This window comes from Ctenocephalides felis, unplaced genomic scaffold (assembly GCF_003426905.1).
Source record: "Ctenocephalides felis isolate EL2017-DRISC unplaced genomic scaffold, ASM342690v1 CF-g0.4_SCAFFOLD_01886, whole genome shotgun sequence".
Lineage (NCBI taxonomy): Eukaryota > Metazoa > Arthropoda > Insecta > Siphonaptera > Pulicidae > Ctenocephalides > Ctenocephalides felis.
The window spans coordinates 54013516-54035791 of NW_020538040.1; the positions used below are offsets into that span (position 1 = coordinate 54013516).

Below are 22276 nucleotides of genomic sequence, written 5' to 3' on the forward strand. Positions count from 1 at the left end.
ATATTTTACATTTGTTGAATGTAGCTATTATTTTGTAAAATCGTTAAAAAAATAATAATAAGACATCTGCGGGTCTGTTTGCTCCCTGGCCGTCGGAAAAAAGGACTAAGTGACAAATTTTTAAAAAAGTGCAAAACAATTTTCTGATAGTTGTTTGTTTGATTTGTGTTATTTGTTGTGATATAAATATTCTAATTTTCACAATATAATCGCACAAAGTCAAATTGGATTTTTGTGTTCTGCCCTATACTGCGTACTATTTACCATATTTAAAAAAAACATAATTTATAAAAAATTAAAAATATCAGATAAGGAATAAATTATGCTTATATTATGCTGAATATAATACTTTAATAAATATGAAATATATGATAATAATAAATATTCATGATTGCACCTTAATTGTGTAGATATTTTTAGTATGGTTTTAGAATTATATCTTCACAATAATATGTGCGATGTATGATAATAATAATCATGTGACATTCGGCACACTTCAATCTAACAACTATTGTACAATTTTTGATTCTTAATTTTTAATTCATCCTTGCGTTTAGAGAAATAAATTATGCCACTCATTAGAAATAGATTTCCTGAGAGTAATACTGGAAGAAAATATCCGTTGATATCGCTTTGTTGACTACACGTGTCTATCCCTGTCGGGGCTAATCACTTCCGCATCATGCCCTGAATCATTCAATTGAAAATAAACGTATCTATCTGATGATATTGAAAAGATGATGCTCCGTGCTGCAATTTAGCTCCGATATCGCGAAATCGTCGTTGATTCCCGGAAGTAGGTCGATCATCATTACCGTTCGAGATGCTGATAATTAATTAATCCTAACAAGCGTTACTTGCCAAGAGACTTGAGCGCAAGAAGCATATGATTGATTCGATACATGTATCCCGTTTTGCGTCATGTGATGTGCGTTACTTGTAATTGCTACATCAGGCATAAGAGGACTAATTAATGTTAATTACGTAAACTAGTGGGGCGCATGGCATCGTGCCTTAAGGCAAATTGCTGGAACTTCCCGTACCAAAAATTATTGACATTTTTGAAAAAATTTTACTTCGAAAAAATTAGATTTTTGAGAAACTATAAATTTGACAAAAAATTACTTTCTTTTGAAAAAAAAAGTTTTCTTTATTTTGACATATTTTGGAAATTCTGAACTTTTTTCCAAAGCAATCGTACTGCTTTAACTGCATAGAGACGGAATATAGAAGTGCGTAAGCGCCGCGTCGCTGTGTAACGGATAAACATTGGTACGGAACCCATAGGAATGTAAACAAAATTTATGCTTATTGTTAAATTCTCTATAAAATATCTGATAATTTGATGTGCATATGTTTAATGATCATTTTTGACCGCCAAATGACATTTTTTTTTCCTTTTTTTATTGGATCTCCGAAACCGCTAAACCTGCCTTTATGAAAATTTAATCAACTCTTCATCTTGTCAATATAAGAAAAACGTTTTTTGAATTATTAAAATCGGACGCTTAGTTCTCTTAAAAACTGAGTTACCATTTTCGGCATTTTTTGTCCCATATCTTTGGAACCGCTAGACCTGCCTTCGCCAAAAACAAATCAGCACGTCTTCTTGTCAGTACGAATCGAATATTTTTTGAATTATTTAAATCGGTTGATCGGTGTTCCCGAAATCGTCGACGAAAATTTGTATCCGCGCACACACACACACATACATCCATTTTTTTTAAGGTATGCCAAAATATTCAGAAACCTTTGAAACGTAAAGATATATAAAATTTTTCATTTTCGATTTTTTTGCGATTACTATAACTTGCCCTACGGGAAGTTAATTATTGTATTTGGAATTAGTCCTGATGAAGTTTATATCATTTTTTTAATTAATTAACTTCATGTAGGGTAAGTTATTGTAATCGTCTATAAATCGAAAATGAAAATTTTTGCATAACTTCACGTTTCGAAGGTTTCTGAACATTATGGCATATCTTAGAAAAAATGTATGTATGTGTGTATGTGGATACAATTATTCGCCGATGACTTCGGGCGTACGGATCGACCGATTTGAATCGTTATTTATCGATTTACGAGTAATTTATAGTATTTATAGTGATACGCGCTGATAGATTTTTGGGAAAGGTCGGTCCAGCCGTTTTGGAGTTACGAAGCAAAGAGTAATCCTATTTGAATGATTCAAAAAACATTAAATTTGTAATGACGAGAAGACGTAAGATTAGTTTTTAGCAAGGGCTGGCTTTGCTGTTTGAGATATGGAGCTAAAAGTGGAATAAATCGCAGGTTTTTGAGAGAACAAAGCATAAGATTCGAATGATTAGAAAAAACTTTTTGCTTGTGAAGAAAGAAATGCTATTAGTTTCTTGGGAAGGCATTTTTTTAAATTATTTTTTAAGTACTAATCTTTTCTAAAATATCAAATATAATTCGGATTTTAATTTTAATTTTAGTTAAAAATCTTAAACTCACTTATATACTCAAAATAAATACTTTTTACTTTGCAATTTACTTCATATAATTTTTACAAATATGAGTATAGTTTTTTCATTCTAACTTTGCTTGATCAAGTTCTATTTATTAACTTCCCGTAGGGTAAGTTATAGTAATCGCAAAAAAATCGAAAATGAAAATTTTTATATATCTTTACGTTTCAGCGGTTTCTGAACATTTTGGCATACCTTAGAAAAAATGGATGTATGTGTGTGTGTGTGTGTGTGTGTGTGCGTGTGTGTATGTATGTGCGGATACAAATTTTCGTCGACGATTTCGGGAACACAGATCAACCGATTTGAATAATTCAAAAAACATTCGATTCGTATTGACAAGGAGACGTGCTGATTAGTTTTTGGCGAAGGCAGGTCTAGCCGTTCCGGAGATACGGGGCAAAAAGTGCCGAAAACGGTAACTCAGTTATTAAGAGAACGAAGCGTCCGATTTTAATAATTCAAAAAACATTTTACTTGTATTGACAAGATAAAGAATTGATCAAATTTTCATAAAGGCAGGTCTAGCGGTTTCGGAGATCTAACAAAAAAAGTAAAAAAAAATTCCATTTGGCGGTCAAAAATGATCATTGGACATATGCACATCAAATTTTCATTTATATAGAGATTTTAACAATAAGTATAAATTTTGTTTATTTTCCTATGGGTTCCGTATCAATGTTTACCCGTTAGACAGCGACGCCACGCTTACGTGCTTTATATTTTGTCTCTATGCAGTTAAAGCAGTACGATTGCTTTGAAAAACAAGTTTAGATCTTCCAAAATATGTCAAAATGAAGAAAACATTTTTTGTTCAAAAAAAAAATTTTTTTTAAAAAATAATCTTATTTTTTCGAAGTAAATTTTTTTCAGAAATGTTAATTGTTTTTAAAAAAAATAATAATTTTTGGTACGGGAAGTTCCAGCAATTTGCCTTAAGGCACGATGCCCTAATTGCCTTAAGACAGAATTCCACTTACAGCTAGTCAATGTATCACATTTGTATTAGGGTCTTGTATTTACTCGTATATGGTCCGCTAATGTCATTTTGCAACCCACAGAATAGAAGGATTAAAATCCAAAAACAGTTTTATGAAGATTATTGGAAATAGGAACCTGATTTTTTTTACCTATATATAAAACTATATCATCCAGCATTTTCATTATAATAATTATTATTAAATTTACTTTTTTGCAACCAAAAAATAAGTAGAGTTGAAGTACATGCTATTTAATACAGTAAAAGCTTCCTAGTTTTGAATGATCCTTAAATATGCCTCGGATAAAGAAACCGTTAATACATGACGGGTATTTATATAAGATTATGGAAGATACCTTCTATGCTGACATAGAAAAATAAATATTCAAGAAAATTTATTTGAGTTTTTGAACATTTTGATTGTTTTATATTAAGTTAATTACTTTTATATTAAGACAATGTTTTTAAGAACTCTTTAATAATCTCTTGCTTGGCAGTTTTTAAAAGTTTCTTTGATTCAATCTGATACTCAGAACTTCTGAGTTTTCTAATGCGACGTCTGAGTTAGGAGTCGCATCAGGTATTTGCCTCTTGAAAGTACGGCTTTGGCTCATAGACGGATCAATATTTATATAGAAATCGCTCAAATCATTTACCATTTTTAAATCTTTAGTAAGGTATTTCTAACTAAATGTCACGTTCCTATTAAATGTTAAAGAAATTGAATTGTTTTCTTGCAATACGATACAGGCAGTATTATAGAATTTATAATAATAATTGTTAAATAACCGCTACTCTTTATTAATATAATATGAATGATAATAAAGATAAGAATAGAATATAATGAATTAACTTATTTTATTAGTTATTAATTACAAAACTGTACTCGCACGATACTATAATTTTAATTTATTTCTCCATTATATTAGCAGCAATGAAAATATATCTCCATTATTGCTCCAATACGTACATTCTCGTGTTAAAGTTTCATTAACTATTTGATTAGCTTAATTAACTTTTCTAATTATAAGTTAAATGAAAACATATTTGAGGAAATATTTGCACAATAAATATAGACTTAGTGTTCCCATAGAGCAAATATTTTGAGTTTGAATTGCTTCCTGTTATAGTGTTGCCACTGAATTTACCAAAAATAGTTCTCCATGTTGGGAAACTCCACAAACAGATGGGAATATTTTAATATTCAATTATTTTGAACACTTTATTATAAATTATTATGAAGTGTGAACCACATTGAATATTGTCTAGAAAAACTAACGTATTACTTTCTTGAAGTGGATTTCTTTATGATAAGATTACTTTTTTCTGAAATTGATTAGGCTTAGTAATTTATTATTGAAAGCTTCAGTTCAAATGTTGTGCCGTTATAATAATAATTTTTATGTATAAAATTCATTATGAAACTTTTTTTTTTAGAGAAGGAAAAGTTTTTTAGCTCAACAACTATTCGCCATTCATAAAATATTATATCGATATATTTATAAGTGTGCGCAAAAATTGTGTATATTTCAAGAATGTGTTCTAAATTTGTTTTTAAATATTTAAATATACCAAGCAATTTTTAGTTGGTTTCAATTTAGATTATTCAAATGAGACTTTGAATTTTACTATTTATATCTTATGTAGTAGTGATGTTTTACCATTTGCTATTTTAAGACAGTGTATTGGAATTTAATATGTAAGCTAAGTTGTTTTGATAAATAGCATGATAACTAATTTATGTTTCTTTTTATTTCCAGACGTCACTTAATTCTTTCGTGTCAAGGACGTCTAAATATATTCCCTTTCGATGACCCTTTATGTTCATTCGCGTTAGAAAGCAGTAAGTATTTCTTCAAATTCATTTATTATTCATACAGAGCAAGATTGCATGAGTGGAGTTTGTAATTGCTTTTGAAATTGCACCGAATACAGAATGCAGATTGCTGTGCAATTACATCACAATATATTTTTCACATTTATAAATTATCCGTAACGTTTCTGGTATAGGTACTTATGGGCAACAACAAGCAAAATCAGTATAATCTTATTTATATTTTTTGAAGAGGTATAAACATCTTGTTCAGGAAAGGCAGAAACTAAATTTTGCTAAACCCATAGCACATTTCAATAGAATTGAATCATATTCATAACAAAGAATAATTTTATAAACTTATATACTACTAATGAGCTAATAGTTTATTTGTAATTTTTTTTCATCTGAATCTAACCGTAGATGCCTTTGTTCGAAACGTTTTTATAGACCTTTTCGAAAGTCATTTTTATATAATAAACAAATACATTTTGGCCGTTCTCGTCAATTATTGGTAGTAGCATAATTTCGGGACGATACATTTTTTAGTCGTTATGATCAAAGTGTTTTTTAACCATCTCATTTGAGGTAAAGATTTTGATGTTGATGCCAGCTCTGAAGAACGAAGTTGTGGAAGCTTTTGGCGATTGACCAAACTTATATGAGATCTTGCACGTCGTCTTGATGCGCTACTACTACACCTGTTGATTAATTCTGTTTTTTTCTGTTGACCTTCATCATCTAGTTCTAGATTATTTAACTGATGGCAGTAGGAATCCGAATTAACCGTTATGATATCTTCAAAAGGCTGAAAATTAAACAACTTTTTTAAAATCAGGCCAAATATATAGTATCACCATTTTGCGGCAAATATTGGCTTTGTGACTGTTTTGAGCAAGTTCCGCTTTTTCTTTTTAAAAGCAATTGCGGTTAATGTTTTATATACAATCTATTTTCTATTCCTAGTGATGATTTGATTTAAAAACTGATCATTTTCAGACGTAAATACGGCGACACAGATTTCTTTCTATGAGAACTTGGCAAACTTACATTATACATACATTGAGCTTTTAGGAAATTCTTAGACGTTTTAAGTGGTCATGAACTGTTGAATTTGATAAATTTAAACTCAGTGCCATCTTATATATTATTAAGCGCTGATATTTTTGATCAACTAATGGCTTACTCATACTTTACTCTACTTATCTTCGACATCCGGAACGAAATTTAAAAAAAAAAGTTCTCGCATTGTCATACTATCAACACGTCTTTTTCATACATATGAGTCAATATGAATTTGGCTTAAACATGTTTTGTACCATTTCTTTAGTAAAATAATAAAATATGTCGCAAATACTGCTTGTTTTTTCCGCATTTTAAGTCGCACCATCCAAGAGCTACTGCGTTGAATGGATTTAAAATTTTCACATACAAACCTTAATACATAAGCTTTCAAATCATATAATAATCATAGGGCTCAAGTGTCATGGTTAGATTTAAAAAAATACAATTAAATCTTCTGTGGTAAAATAAACGAAATAACTTTCCGAACAAGATCAGAATCTGCCTGGCTTTCAGTAGAACGGCTTAAATGATTTGTTTCCAATTGTCCTAATTTTCGCAAAGTATATTATGAAATTGAATCTGTGCTATTCATTGATTATAAAATTATAACTATTCATCATATATTTGAATTTAATTTTACGTCGAGTATGCCTATATGAAACGGAAGAATTATTGTTATTAACAACGGAAAAATTATTGGAAAATTACCCCTTTTTGCAGCACCTTTAAATATCATTCATATACAGTTTCAATGGACCATGATATGGAGATACAATTATTCAGCAAACTTTAAAGTTCCATAAAAATAAACTTATCGAGGCTTCTCTTGTCATAGTACAATACTTGCCTCTAGCTTTTTATTTTCTTCGTGTCACATCTTCTTTCCCGGTGGACATGTTTCTGATTGATGTAAAATGTGACAGTTTCTTAGTTCGGTATTCCATAAATTTTATTTTACTAATAATTCTTACGTTTTATCTTCTGAAGATAATATAATGTGAAGTATTTATAAATATTTATATAACACATTAAATCACTTAATTGAGTAATTAGAACATTTGCCAATACAATAGAGCATTTTGTAGCGCCATAACAGTTGCGTACAATAGTTTTAAGCTGAAATAAAAAATGTAAAGATTGGAGAAATTTGTTTAATTAATAATAAAAAACCGCAAATCAAAATTAAAGCGAAACAATAGTTCATGTATACATGAAAAATATCTTATTGTAGATCAAGCGTACTCAAAATTCTTTTTTATTCATAATTGCAATGAAATTTTTAGCAGGTCTTGCGAATTACGCAGATGCGGTAGAGACTATTTTTACCACAGTTTTGAAATTGAGAAAGTTCTAAAATGTGATAGTTTCTGACAAAGAGTGATGTTTTTTAATATATATATATATATATATATATATATATATATATAACTTAATGCAGTAATTAACTATCATAAATGCCTATGCAACATATGCGTATGAAATATATTATTTAAAAAGCCCAAATTCAAAAATACGATAGATTGTTATTTAAAATGTATTCAAATATAAGGTAATAACAATGGATATTGCAGACACGTTATAAATATTCATTTTTATGTGTTTTAATTGGTTTTGCGTTTTTATAGCAGGGCTTTGATTTTATAACGCAATATTAAAAACCGGAATTTCAGTCGATTCAATAAATAATTTTTGAATCATAGTTCACGCGGTTTCATGGCGCTCAACGCTCTAGTGCACATTTATAATTCTGTTTGAGCTCGGGATATATATATATATATATATATATATATATATATATATAGTTTTGTGAAATACATAAAATAAATAGCAATTATTATAATTGTTTAGTGAAAGCTATTTATTCCAATTTCTGCTGTTGCACATATTGGATCGATTCAGTAATATGATTTGTTAACTTGCCGTAATGTAAGTTATAGTAATCGCAAAAAAAAATTTCTTTTGTTTCAAAAATATCAAAATCCCAATAATCTATTTTTGTTTCAAAGTTATAAAAAAATTTAGAGCTTTTTTAAAATTTCTAATTTTCTCTACGGAAAGTTTCAACAATTTATCTTAAGGTCATGCCTACTAGTTTAAGTTAGATTCAACAGTTTTCTTATATAAAACTTATATAAATGATTTTACGTGGGTGGGGTAAAAAGGGCCAACTGAATCTTCATCCTGCATAAACACCTTCCTAGAAGTCTAGACCTTCAGAACAAAATGGTTTTTACTACCAAATTTTTAGTAATAGCAGATGGAATAGGATTAAAATTTGTCTTTGCAATTGTGAAATTTTTTGATAATATTTTTTGCGTGGAGCATAAACATTACAATAAATATTTGACAAATAATATTGATTTTTATGATAATCATTACATTACATCTATAAATGGATAAAATAATTTTTAACTTCTTGAAGGTTTTCTCGATGTTGCAAGCCATTCTGAATCGAATGAGACCAAATTTGGAAAAAGTATGTGTGTGTATGTGTGTTTGTGAACAGATTTTTTTACTGTAAATCGACGTTCGCTCAAAAACGGCTGGACCAATTTCAAAACTTTAAAAGCCATTCGATGTATCTCGATGAGCGTTTCTCAATTTTGTGCGACGATATGCCGAATCGTTTCTTTGTAATTTGAAAAAAAGTATTAAACTTTTCGTCCACATTTAAACTCTAACGAATCGATTTTAAAAAATCAAAAACTGTTCGAATGATATTAGTTAGGAATGATACTGATTAGTTTTAGGTGAAAATCAACCGAGCCGTTTTTTTGTAATTAACTGTTGAAAAAAAATTTAAGACGATTTTTATGAAACTTTTTTGGCGATATATATCATGGTCTTATAGAACTTACTAAAATATTGCGGTCTCTCGACAAGTAGTTTAATTTTAAAAATTTATCAGAGAATGAGTAGTTTTTTTTACGTTTGTTATAATTACAATTATAATTTGATTAGAGTGCTTGTTCGTTTGCAATGATGTGTAATAAATCCACTCCGAATACTTTTAATCACTCATAAATTAATTTATTTTTTATTGATTAAGTCGATTATTTACACATATCGGGAAGTTCATGTAACTTGCCTTAAGGCAAAATATTAATACCAACTAGTTTTGATTAAACTTGCCGATCTAAATTTTTCTGTAATTTGCAGTTTCTGTTAAATAGAATGTTACTTTTAATTTGATATTTGATGTATGCATGCTTGATGATTTTAAATCAGATCGCATATATTTGCTGAAAATCATTTATGTTCGTCACGAATCTATTCGGGCGGCTGCGGCTGTGGCTGTGGCGGTGTGCGGTTGATTTATTCACGAAGTAGTTGAAGGACTAAGGCGCCGTGATCAATACTGCAACTGTATTAAGTGTTATTAATAATTCAGTTCAGATCACACAGCACGCTATGTCACACGACCAAATATAAGAGCCGATGGACATTTTCATCCGAACGATTCTCGACACTTTCTGCATATTTAGAATTCTGCACGAAGCTGTACATGGTTTATATGGGGAAATAATGCATCATTAAAATAGACATCATTTTCTTATATAATGACTTGTCATGATATGTGGTTAGTGAAAAACGTGTATTTTTCTCTTGTACATTTCTTCAAACACACATTTTTCATACGCACATTTTCGGTAATACATAGCAGTGCTATTTATGACAATGATGTTTTTTATAATACTATTTTTTTTCACTGAATCGTGGCATTAATATATATTCAAATTATAGAAAAAAATATTCTACAAGAAATTGATTAAAAATTGAACATTTTTAAAAATCTTATAAACTGATTCGATATATTTATATATTATAAGGCTATGCTTTTGTTTAAATAGATTTTTTTGATAAATAAATGAAATTGAAATGAAATTATTTGAAAATTTTAATATTACCTTAATGGTGAGATAAATCTAAATATTGTTCTATCGTTTATCACAACAAAGAAATAACACTATAATGGCGTATTTCGCTTATATTCAATTTGTTTCGGCTTGACGTTGACTTCTAGGAAACCCTGTACTAAGCACGGTTGTGCCACTCTTTTATCAGCAATAATTTTGTTAGATCACTAGTTATCTGGGAAAAAAGTAAATTAAATGGTTATTTGAACATTTCTTCAAGTAAATACTGAAATACTGTGACAGACTTAGGTATAGATTGAAAAACAATAGTCATAAACACCAAAATGGTTTATAACAACTTTTATTATCAAATATATATTAGAGCAGGTCGATTTGTATGGATCAAAAAAGTCGCTTAGGCACATATGATTTTTGGACGCTAGGGATCAAAATAAGATACTTTGCTGAAAAAACCATACATCTAAAATGAATTATGATGTCTTGTGCATTGACCCAAAAATAAGGATTGAAATTTAAAAAATTCTTTTTTACCCAACAAGAGTGCCCCAATCGCGTCCAAATGTATGACCGACCCCCACTAATTTTGGAAGGCCGATCCACCCATGCCCATTAGGGTTCACTCTCTAATGACACCCCTTGAGAGGTTATTGAAAATTTAACCATTATCTTTGGGTCAATCCACGGAGCATCAGAATTTATTTTAGAGCTATGGTTTCTTCAGCAAAGTATCTTATTTTGATCCCAAGTATCCGAAAATCATATGTGCCTAAATGACCCTTAAATCGATCCGCCTTAATATATATATATGGATATATATGGATTTGGTTGCAAATCATGGTAGTGAAATTTCAGATAGTTAAACAGTCTCTAAAGTGACTTCAAAAGTAGTTCCAACGCCGTGTCTAGAATAAGTCGATTCCCTAGCTACGGCGGCGTCAGAGATAGTCTGCAAAATTGATACAAAGATGGATTTTCATTACTTAGATGTATGAATTTATTACTTCTGTGTATCTTCTGTGCTGACTTGAATTTTTGAGAAAGGTCGTTAATAAATTATTCGGTATATTGATTCATCTCGATATCCGTATATCTATTAAACACCTTATTTTCAAACTATGTATTATTTTAACATAGTTCACATATACGAGCATTGAGAGCTAAACAAGCTTTTAATTTAATTTAGATATTGCAGTCCCTATAATACATGTGGTTGCGGTCTTCTTTTTTTGCCTGGTACAACGAAAAGACTGTAATGCTTTAAATTGAATATATAGAAATGACATCTTATTATTGAATTCCTTAATATCGGTAAAAGTATATTTGTGAATTTGAGTTGGGAAAATAACGAATGTTTATGGCATTTCTATTACAACGCGAAATAATTTTTTACGTGAACTTTCCGAAAGAGAAGTTTGCTTTCGCAAGAAAATATTATTTCACTAACATTAAGTTTTTTCGATGTTACAAGTCGCTCTAATTATTTGGAAATGTATTTGTGTATATTTACATGTATATGAGGACAAACACTTTTTTTCTGTCTACATTTTATACAAAAACCACAATTTCAATCATTTAAAAGCTTTTTTATAGAATGATGTAAGTGATATGATTTAGTTTTTTCTTTAAGGCTATTTGCATGAAATTCCAAATACGTTTAAATCATTTTAATCGGAATGAATTGCTATTCAGCAATTTTTCAAATGTATTATAAAATTTTTAACTCTTTATGAAAACAAAGATTTGGCTTTTGTTATAAACTATTCAATGCGGTTTTCATTTGATATGCACGTTATTATTTCCTAAGAACGTGATTCCAGCATTAACGAGTTGTTATAATTCAACTACTTTTGCTGGCCTATATTATTTTAAAATATTTATTAATCACTTTGCAAACTTCCATTGAAATCGAAAAGAAGGTATCGATATGTAAAATCAAAATTCTGCAATTTCTTCGAGGAGTTAAAAAAAATAGGCAGCAAGTCTCTCAAGCTAAGAGATCAATACGTAGGACATACTGGAGTTAACAAGAAGCAAAGTATAAAATATAAGTTTCGTGTAAGAAGACGACTCGAATCCCATTGCATTTGAAAGAGCGGGTTGGAACATTTTATTTGCCCTAACGCTATTACAAAGTTTTGTGCGCTTACGACGACGCGGAAGTTTCGGGTGCCTTTTCAAATACGATATGAATTTCTATTATATTGTCTTTTGTTTAAAATAATAGTCATAAATAATTTAAATTTGTGTTATATCCATCGCGGTTTATTTTATATTCATAAGTTAACACGGATAATAAATTCAGTCTAATCTTTTTCCCGCTTCTCTGCCATATTATTATAAAATACCTTATTAACGTAGTAAGTAAGCTATAGAAAATCGCAAAAATTGAAAATATTTTTTTTATATATTTTTACGTTTCAAAGGTTTCTAAACATGATGAAAAATTTATGTGGTGTATATTTGTGCGTGTGTGTGTGCGGATATAATGTTTCGTCGACGATTTCGAGAGCACGGATTAACTGATTTAAATGATTCAGAAACCATTCGATCCTTATTGAAAGGGCAGGTGTGTTAATTAGTTTTTAGCAAAGAAAAGTCCAGTCGTTTCGAAAATACATGGCAAAACGAGCCAAAAATGGCAATTCAGTTTTTAAGAGGACGGAGCGTTCGGAATGAAGAAATGTTGAATTTTTATGAAAGCATTCACAGCGGTTTTGGATTTTGGAGACCCAGAAAAAAAGTTTGAGAATTGCCATTTAGCGGTCAAGAATGGTCATTAGACATATGCACATCAAGTTATGAGATTTTATAGAAATTTCAATAATATGTACAACTTTTGTTTCCAATTCTTTGGGTACTGCATCAAGATTTATAATACTGAGAGTTTACTTATACAGTTCACACAAATTTTCTCGACATTTTCGACACCATGGATAAAAGGATCAATCAAAACATTTCAACATTTTAAAAAAAGTAGATTTTTTTTAAAAAAAAATCCAGTTTTCGAAAAAGTTCAATTTTAATATTTAAATTCTCTAAGAAGGTTTTAAATTAAAAAAGAAGAAAAATTCAAAAGTCGTTTTTTTCCAAAATTAAGGAGCTTTTAACAATTATAAAACAATTTTCCTAGTGGCACGATGCCATGCAGCACTCATATAAATTTTAGGACATTTATAAAAACAGTTCGTATTCTAATATTTTCATATGTAAAAACTTTGTAAATGATATCTGCTGCTGTAGATTAAAATTTCTCATGGATCTTTATTTGCATAAAGCCTTTGCATAAATAATTTTTATAATAGATCTCCGGAAATGCAAATTATTTCGGCTAGCATACCTGTGGGAAACGAATAAACCAGAAGTAATTAAGATGTTGTAAAACATATTTTATAGGTATATATTCTCGAAAAAGGTGTATAAGCTTAACAAGTTTATAGTATGAAAACACAATGATTAAACCTATTTTATTAAGCACTGAAATAAATAAGGACTACTTATGCTTAAAAAAAGATAGAAAATATGAAGTATCATTAATTTTTTTCGTCGAATCAACTTATTAATCGTTATAGGAAACATGAATTATAAAATTACTTTATATAGGTAAAAAAGACCAGGTGACAAATTTCCAAAACGCATTTCTACAATTATGAATTAGTTGGGAATTTCACTGAACTTAGATAATTGTTTGTTTGATATGTGCTATTTGTTATGATATAATTGGTTTGATTTTTACAATATAATTGCTCAAAATCAAATTGGGTCTTTGTGTCCCGCCTATACATAGAATCTTACATGTATATACATAGAATCTTATCTTTACAAATTCTTTAAACCTTACTGCTTTGTTAAACATATATTATACGGTGAAATATTACTATTCTGAGTTATTTATATGTATTATGTTATGCCAATATTTTGAGATATTATATCAAATAGGAAAATGCAATTTTCAAATTGGTGCATTTCAAAATCGCACTTCTATTGATTTTCTTGTTCCAGTATCAGTAACATACTACATAAATTTAATAACAACAAACAGTTATGATTTTCACGTTCTCTTCTAGCATTCCCGTTTCTGAAACCTTCATTTGTATTCACAGGGAAACAAATTTCATATAGTTTTCACTCGTCTCGTTTGTAGCTGCATGAAATCTCATTTACGAAGTTGGGCTTAATTTTCCCAAAGTTATTACTTCATAACTCATTGCTCATGTATGCATAGTGATTTTTGTATACCGTGCCCTTATATGTTTATAATATGTTCTCGAACATAGTTTTGGGTACGGTGAAGTTTTTGATATAGTATACAAATATCCTTTGGAGTATTCTCAATTATTATTAGAACAATGTATTCTGAATTGATAAAGTCATTTGATTATCAATAGCATTGAAATTATTTAATAACATAATTTTATTAATTAAATTTATCGGGGTAAGCTATCAATATTTTATCAATACTCCATGCACAATTACACATTTTCACATGCACATTACCTCACTAGATGATTTCAATGATGTTAGTTTCAATTTCCCTGCATATTAGTAAACGCAATTATTCATTAATATAATTATTAATTATTTAATTAATTCAGCTAGATATAATAATTTACGTTGTTTCCAAATGACGATCGAACTGTAGAGATAATAAAGGGAGCTAGGAGCTAGTTGTTACAGTTTTTTTTTTAAATTAATATATCTGCAGATTCTGTTGTTAGCTATAGTCGTTTTGAATGTTTATTATTGTGACGTTAGATTTAGATGAAATCCATGTAAGTGCAGAAACATATAGGAATAAATCATAATGAAATAGGCTTCTGTTTTTGGGTTACGCCTCTGGTTAATATTAGGACCATGAAATATAAAACGATATATATATATATATATATATATATATATATATATATATATATATATATCTGGTGAACATTGCTGCTACTGACCCATATTCATGGTTTTATTTGTGGGGTCGACCTTTGACGATGTTGATTAGACGGGGTTATTTAATATTGAATTAAAATGTATTAGAACAAATTTATTTAAACTTATTAATTGTTTAGTTCGATTTATATTGATTAGATGGTAAACTCTATATATTTTGATTATTGCATTAAATCTAATATAAATAATCAAAACAACTATTTTCAGTTATAAATTAAAAGAATGTTTAGTGTTAAAATCATGTTTCATTTTAAATTATCTTCTGGTAATATTATATTATTTTCTTAGTGATAAAGGGAAGGGCAGAGCACAAAGGTTTAATTTGACTTTGAGCAATTATATTGTGAAAAACAAACCAATTATATCACAACAAATACCACATATCAAGCAAACAACTATCTGACTATGTTCAGTGACACTCCCACCAAATTCATCGTTAAAGAAATGTTTTTGCTGTTTTTCAAACATTTGTGGCATGTTTTTTTCTACTCCATGGGCAGGGTAAAGTGGGACAGCCAGGGGCAAATAGATGTTATTATAATTTTTGATTTTAATAGGATTTTGCTAATGTAATAATAGCTACATTATTTAATCGAGGAAAAATTAAAATTTTATGGCTACATTTTTTACAGAGATAACGCTCTATATAACCTTGATCTAGTATTTCGTCAAAATATCTATTAATTTCTCTTGTAAAATTGCTTTTTTTTAACTTAATTTTCTTGTTCATTTTTTATTTTTTATTTTTTACACTCTTGTCGGGGTAAAGGTTCCGTTGTTTTTTTTTATTCATTTCATTTTTCATTCATTTCATTTTTTACTTTCAAGTATTGTTATTAAAAAGAAAACTTTACTTGTTTTTGAGATATCAATGGTGGACCTTTTACCTGACCTTGTGGACCTCATTTCATGCGATACTTGTCATATAAGGCTATTTACGATTGTTGTGCATAATTGGGTCCACAAGCCAAAAGAAGAAGAGAATTGTAACAAATGTTTATATTTAAAACTAGCTGACCCGACAGACTTCGTCCCGTCAAAAAAATGTGTGATGTGGCGGTGTTTTGTTCCTACCTTTTTTATATTCTTTTCAAAAAATTATCCTGAACAGAACGGTCACCCTGTGAATTAAAAATAATTAAATAAAGCACTAAGCATTTAGAAGTAAGTAATTTTAATCATGTAAATCATAATTCAAAAATCAGTTCTATTTTCAGTGTAGTGCTTTGTGATGAACGATGTTTTTTGTTCGATTACTTGGCGCATAGACAAACAAATCTTTTCCAATACGGGAACAGGCAACATACAATTGAACATGTGAAAAACATGAGTTGCCCAAATTAATACCACAAACACTTAATGATACCATAAACGCACTGGAAACTATAGTCGTTTAAACTCAAATGACAAATCAGTCGGAATCTTTGGGATGCACGGTATGAAAACATCTTTTTGTTGCTTCCATCACGTTGTTTAGTAGTTTTTTATCGCTAAATTTGTGCGGTTGCAAAGGCGCGTTTTGATTGATGATTGTGAGATGATCCTGGTAAATCCAGCGAGTTTAAAAATTCCGGTGAATAGTTAACTACATCGTCTTAGGTTAGTTGCTGAATCAACTGCTTCATATATCCTCGATTCGCCTGCAATTCGTTCTTGAATTTTGAAATTTAATTCATTTACATCAATGTTTTGGCTGCCAATATAGCTCATAAATTAATAGAAAAATATTTCTATGTTTATAAAAATATATTAAAAATTAGGTTTTCAAAAACTACACAAAATGTCATGGCATGAATAATTGTTTTTTCTACAAATTCCGTTGCCTACTTGATTCCCATTCCCACATATATTGTAAACGTATGTATGAGAAAAAGAAAAGAGCCGTTTTTAGGGTTTTCCCGAAAATTATTCGATTTTTTCTCGCAGTAAGAACCATCCTTGGACTTCAACAAACATTTTAAAAAAAAATTGGCCAAATCGGTCCAGGCGTTGTTGAGTTATGCGCTTACCAACACATTTTGCGTTCCATTTTTATATATAAGATAATCCGATGAAATAGAGCGCCTAATGAGAAATATACAAATGTGTGCTTGTATAGAAGAAATTATATTTTGTTTTCATATCATCTTTGAATAATCGAGTAGTATTCCTTATATACTTCCGCACAGCAGCATTATAAATTAACCATTTGCAGAATTTCATGCGTACTCTTCCCCAATGATGTAAGGAATATCTTTGAAATTTGTGTAAATTGAATTCGAAATATTTCGAGAATTGTTTTTTATAGGACAATGAAATAATATTTCATTAATTATAATCTAGAAAAGATATTCAGAGAAAATATGACAATATTTGCAATTTCTTTCATCAATGGTTTATGGTCTGAGCATAAATAGCTGAATGGCTTAATACTAAAGCGATCATCATGAATTTAATGCTACTGGTCTTGTCGTATACGAACAATGGTGCGTGTTATTAGAACGTTTATGATCCGACAGAATACGAGTGGTTTCACACCATGCATATTGTAATAAGGCCGTTTGCGTGCAATTTCTACTCTTGTACTTGAAATATCATGCACGTACTAATAGCTCAAAACAAATAGACACAGGGCTAATGTCGCCGAATGCAAATATTTATTAAATGAAGTTATAAATTTCTAATCGTTTATTAACTTCGCGTAGGGTAAGTTATAATAATCGAAAATAAAAAAATTTGCATATCTTCACGTTTCAGTGGTTTCTGAACATTTTGGCATACCTTAGAAAAAATCGATGCATGTGTGTGTATGTGTTTATGTTTGATTATAATTTTTTGTCCACGATTTCGGGCGCACGGAGCAACCGATTTGAATTATTCAGAAAACATTCCATTTCTTGATTGATGAAAAGATGTGCTGGTTAGTTTTTGGCGAAGACAGGTCAAGCCGAAGATGGAGCAGAAAGTGTTAAAAACGGTAACTCAGTTTTTGAGAGAAAGGAGCGCCCGCTTTGAAAGATTCAATAAACATTTTACTTGTATTGACCAAATGTCGAAAGAATTGATTGAATTTTTGGTTAAGCAGGTCTAGCGGTTTTGGAGATACGGATGAAAATGTAAAAAATGATATTTGGTGCTCTAAAATGATTATTAAACATTTGCACATCAAATCTTTTAATAATAAGAACAAATTTTGTTACAACTTTTTTGGGCTCGAACATATTCAACAAGCAACTATTTGACTATGTATACAGATAGATTGTATACTTTGTTTATTATTTTTATGTAAACAGCAAAAGTAGTAAGGGAAAGGAGCATTCAATATAAAAAAAGGTTTTACAAGCAATTGCTATTAACTTTTTTTGAAAAAAAAAATCATGTTTTGTTATCTATTTTTATATTATATTCATAAGCTTTGTTTTAACGATTAGGTTGTTTTGCGTTACATATTTCTGACAATAAAAGTCGTTTATGACAATAAAAGTTATTTTAGTATTCATAATCATACATGTTGTTTTTACCTTATTTTACGTCTGTCACAACCGTGCCTGGCGGTGTGGACGGTTGTGACATTCGTCCTTTTCTAGTATGATTTGATTTTATGACAAATTCATCGTATTTGACAGTATTTCAGCATTTACATATAGACAAATGTTCACATCATCATCCAATTTACTTTTTTTTAGCAAACTGATAAATCATCAAAATCATTGCTGATAAAAAAAAGTGGCACAACCATACCCATTCTCATCTACTGTACATAACCTTGATCTCAGAAATATTCATCAGCAGAGTTAGAATAACTAATAATTTAATTTATCTCTCGTAAAATGCGTTTTTTTAGCTTAGTCTACTTTTTTATTTAAATTTTCTGATTGTTTACATCTTTACGGGGGTGAAGCTTCAGTTGGTCCTTTTTGTCCCACCCGCATGTGAGCTTTGAGAAAAGGTATTTTAAAAAATTATTGAATCTAACTTAAAAATAATAATACATATTATAAAACAATTGAATAACGAGCACTTAAAAATTATATTCAGATATCATAAACTAAACAAAAGAACTCAAACCCAGAAAAGTAGATAAATATTGATATTGACGTTAAAATAGTATCGTTTAAAAATTATATACTTCACTTGCTTTTGAGATATTGGTGTTGAATCTTTTTACTCGCGGACCTTTACTTTACATATTTATTATTAAAATTGTCTGAGCTTAAAACCACCTATTTTTTCAAAAAAAAAAAAAAATTCACTAATTTTATTCTTTGTTACGGGATTTCAATCAGAAATGTTTATTGTTATCTGGTCCTTTCGCATAGGGGCGTACTTCTAAGCTTATATATGTAATATGAACTCTATTGAACAATAAGAAGCTTCAGGCAACGGAAACGAAATACGCAGCGAATCTTTGATAAATAGAATACATGAGTGCCTCGTGGGAAAACATATCGTGAAAAAATATTGGCTGACTTCAGTTATAAAATTGGAATATTTATGTACATTTAATATTAATGTGATATACATACGTATGTTGCAATATCTATATATCGATGTACACATATGCATATGCGCGAATTTTAAACAAGAACATAAAATGATATTTATTAGAATTTCATATTCCAATATTCATTTGAAACATCGTTCAAAGTGCAAAGAGCAATAAAATATGTGTGTAATTAATGATTTCAATGATTGATTATTATAATTTTTAATTAACTAAAGCGCTATATTCATAGTTCTGGACAAAATATTAGAAGTTTCAAATAATTACCCCGTGGTTATTTTATTTCTATTTGCAACTTTCAACATTTTTGTGGTACGACTAAAAATGGTACATTAATCTTCAAAGTATTTCAAATAGTATTTTGAATTTATTAAGTGTAATTAACTACTCAGCTTTACTAAAAGGCATGAACAATAAATTTTTGTTACAGATAACATATACATGAAATCCAATTGCATACATTCTAATTTTCAATCAAAAATAGAATAACAACATTCATATTTTAAATGTTTACAAAATTAAGGAGAACTTGTTGGTCTTAAAAAATGTGTAAGTTTAATCTATAAATTCAAAAATTATGATTCCAAGAAGCTAAAATACGCATAAGCAATTTTAATCACGTTGTTATATTATCATTATATGCAATAGCGGGGGTAGAGTGGGGCTTAAAGATCTGCAGTAAAAAGGTCCACCAAGGAATTTTTTAACAACAATATTTAAAAGTAGAGTGAAAAATATGTATGACCAGATATCACCTAGATTCTTATAACGTTGCTATTGAGATATAAACGGCAATGTTTGGAAATCTATAACAAAAGTATTTGCTTTTGTTGTTAGTTATTCTGACTTTGTTTGCCCTGTGGTTTTGTTTTAAGAGATCTTAATATAATTATGGTCTTAATAATGACTTTGTTTGCACTGTGGTTTTGGTTTAAGAAACCTTAATATAAGTTTTAAGTAAATGTTATTTAATTCTTTTATAAGATCAATTGTTATTGTTCAGTTAGATTCAACAGTATATTTTCATATAAATATAAAAGTTTATATGTGGGTAAGGTAACAAGGACCAACTAAACCTATATCCGGCAAGAGTTTGAACAATAAAAAATGTTAAATAAAATAATATAAAAGTTAAAAAAAAGCAATTAAACAAAAGTTAATGAAATAAATAGTTGTTTCAACTCTGTTGATGAATATTTCTGACGAAATACCAGATCAATTATATACAGTGTAATCTCAGTAGAAAATGCACTCACTTTATTGACACTTTATGCAAATTTATATTCGGCATTGGTTGAATAATGCAGCTATAATTTAGTAAAATTCGTTTAAAAGTAAAAATAAGACATTGGATCTGTTTTGCTCCGGGCTGTCTAGTTTTACCTTGCCTTTGGCATAAAAAGAACCATGTGACAAACTTTTGAAAAACAACTAAAAACACATTTATACGGTGATGTATTAGCTGGAATTTTTACTGAACATTGCCAGATAGTTGCTTGTTTGATATGCGCTATTTGTTGGCTTTGGCAATATAGTTGCTTAAAGTCAAATTGGGTCTTTGCTTCGCCCTATCCTATATATTATAACATAATACAAGTATAATAGAATGAAATAGAAGTGAAGGTTTAAATGAATATTTTATTATCAATGCTAATGTCTTGTGACATAGTAAATTTTGTTTTACTGTTTGGATTCAAATCCAAATCAAATGCTTATAGATAGTTTACTCTGAAACATTTTATGATTAGTGATTTTTAGATTGAAGTACTCAATTTGCATTTGTTTATACAATTCGCACCAAATTATTGTTATTTTAGTATTTTATGTGGTGTACAAGAACTGCCTTAGCCTTATAATTAAAGGTAAGGTAATAAATATTTTTAGCAATCTGCATAACGGCGCGCTCCACTGAAAAATTAATCAACAAAATGTTAAACAATATGATTAATATTACTCATGTTACCATTATTTTTTAATTGTATTAATTACCGCATGTTAGTAGTTAATGGGCGTGCGTGTTTTGTGTGAAACAAATCGAATTTCAATTCTAGCTAAAAATATCTAAAGCTGCATATTTTTACTATGATTGCAGTATCATACGAGCAATCTGCCATAACGTACGTGTGGAAAAATGACGAAGACACATTGCGGAAGTCCCCATCGCTCACAACGCTCAATGCATATTTGATCACGAACGCTACCATCACGTGCCCAATAAAAGCCAGTTGGCGAGGTAAGTCATCAACTTTACTGCATTTTATTACACCTATCATATTATAAATTTAATTTATATCAGGCAACATATATATCTTTACATCCATATCGAAATATGCCTCTGCATCCAACTTTACAAAGGGTTGCATACTAGACGATCCTTACCCGATTTGAAATATCTGAATCTTTCAGACATATTTGTTTTCTAACATTATACATACATATATATATATATATATATATATATATATATATATATATATATATATATATGAATGTGTAAATAGCCTTATTACTGCTAACACTTCTAAACCGTAATGTATACAAACATATTTATTGACTTTTGATACCATGATATGTAATATTATATCTTTGTAAGCATCATCTTCGTCGGAGGTTTCAAGAATAAAAATA

General features: G+C 29.3%; 1 protein-coding gene across 1 annotated transcript in view; it reads left to right on the forward strand.

The window, feature by feature from the left end:
* Window positions 1-22276, forward strand: part of LOC113378450 (glutamate-gated chloride channel) — a 145011-nt gene that overhangs the window by 52582 nt on the left and 70153 nt on the right. Inside the window, exons 7-8 of the mRNA XM_026618984.1 lie at window positions 5232-5314; window positions 21741-21881. Of these exons, the coding sequence (XP_026474769.1) occupies window positions 5232-5314; window positions 21741-21881 (224 nt within the window). The remainder of the gene's footprint in view (window positions 1-5231; window positions 5315-21740; window positions 21882-22276) is intronic.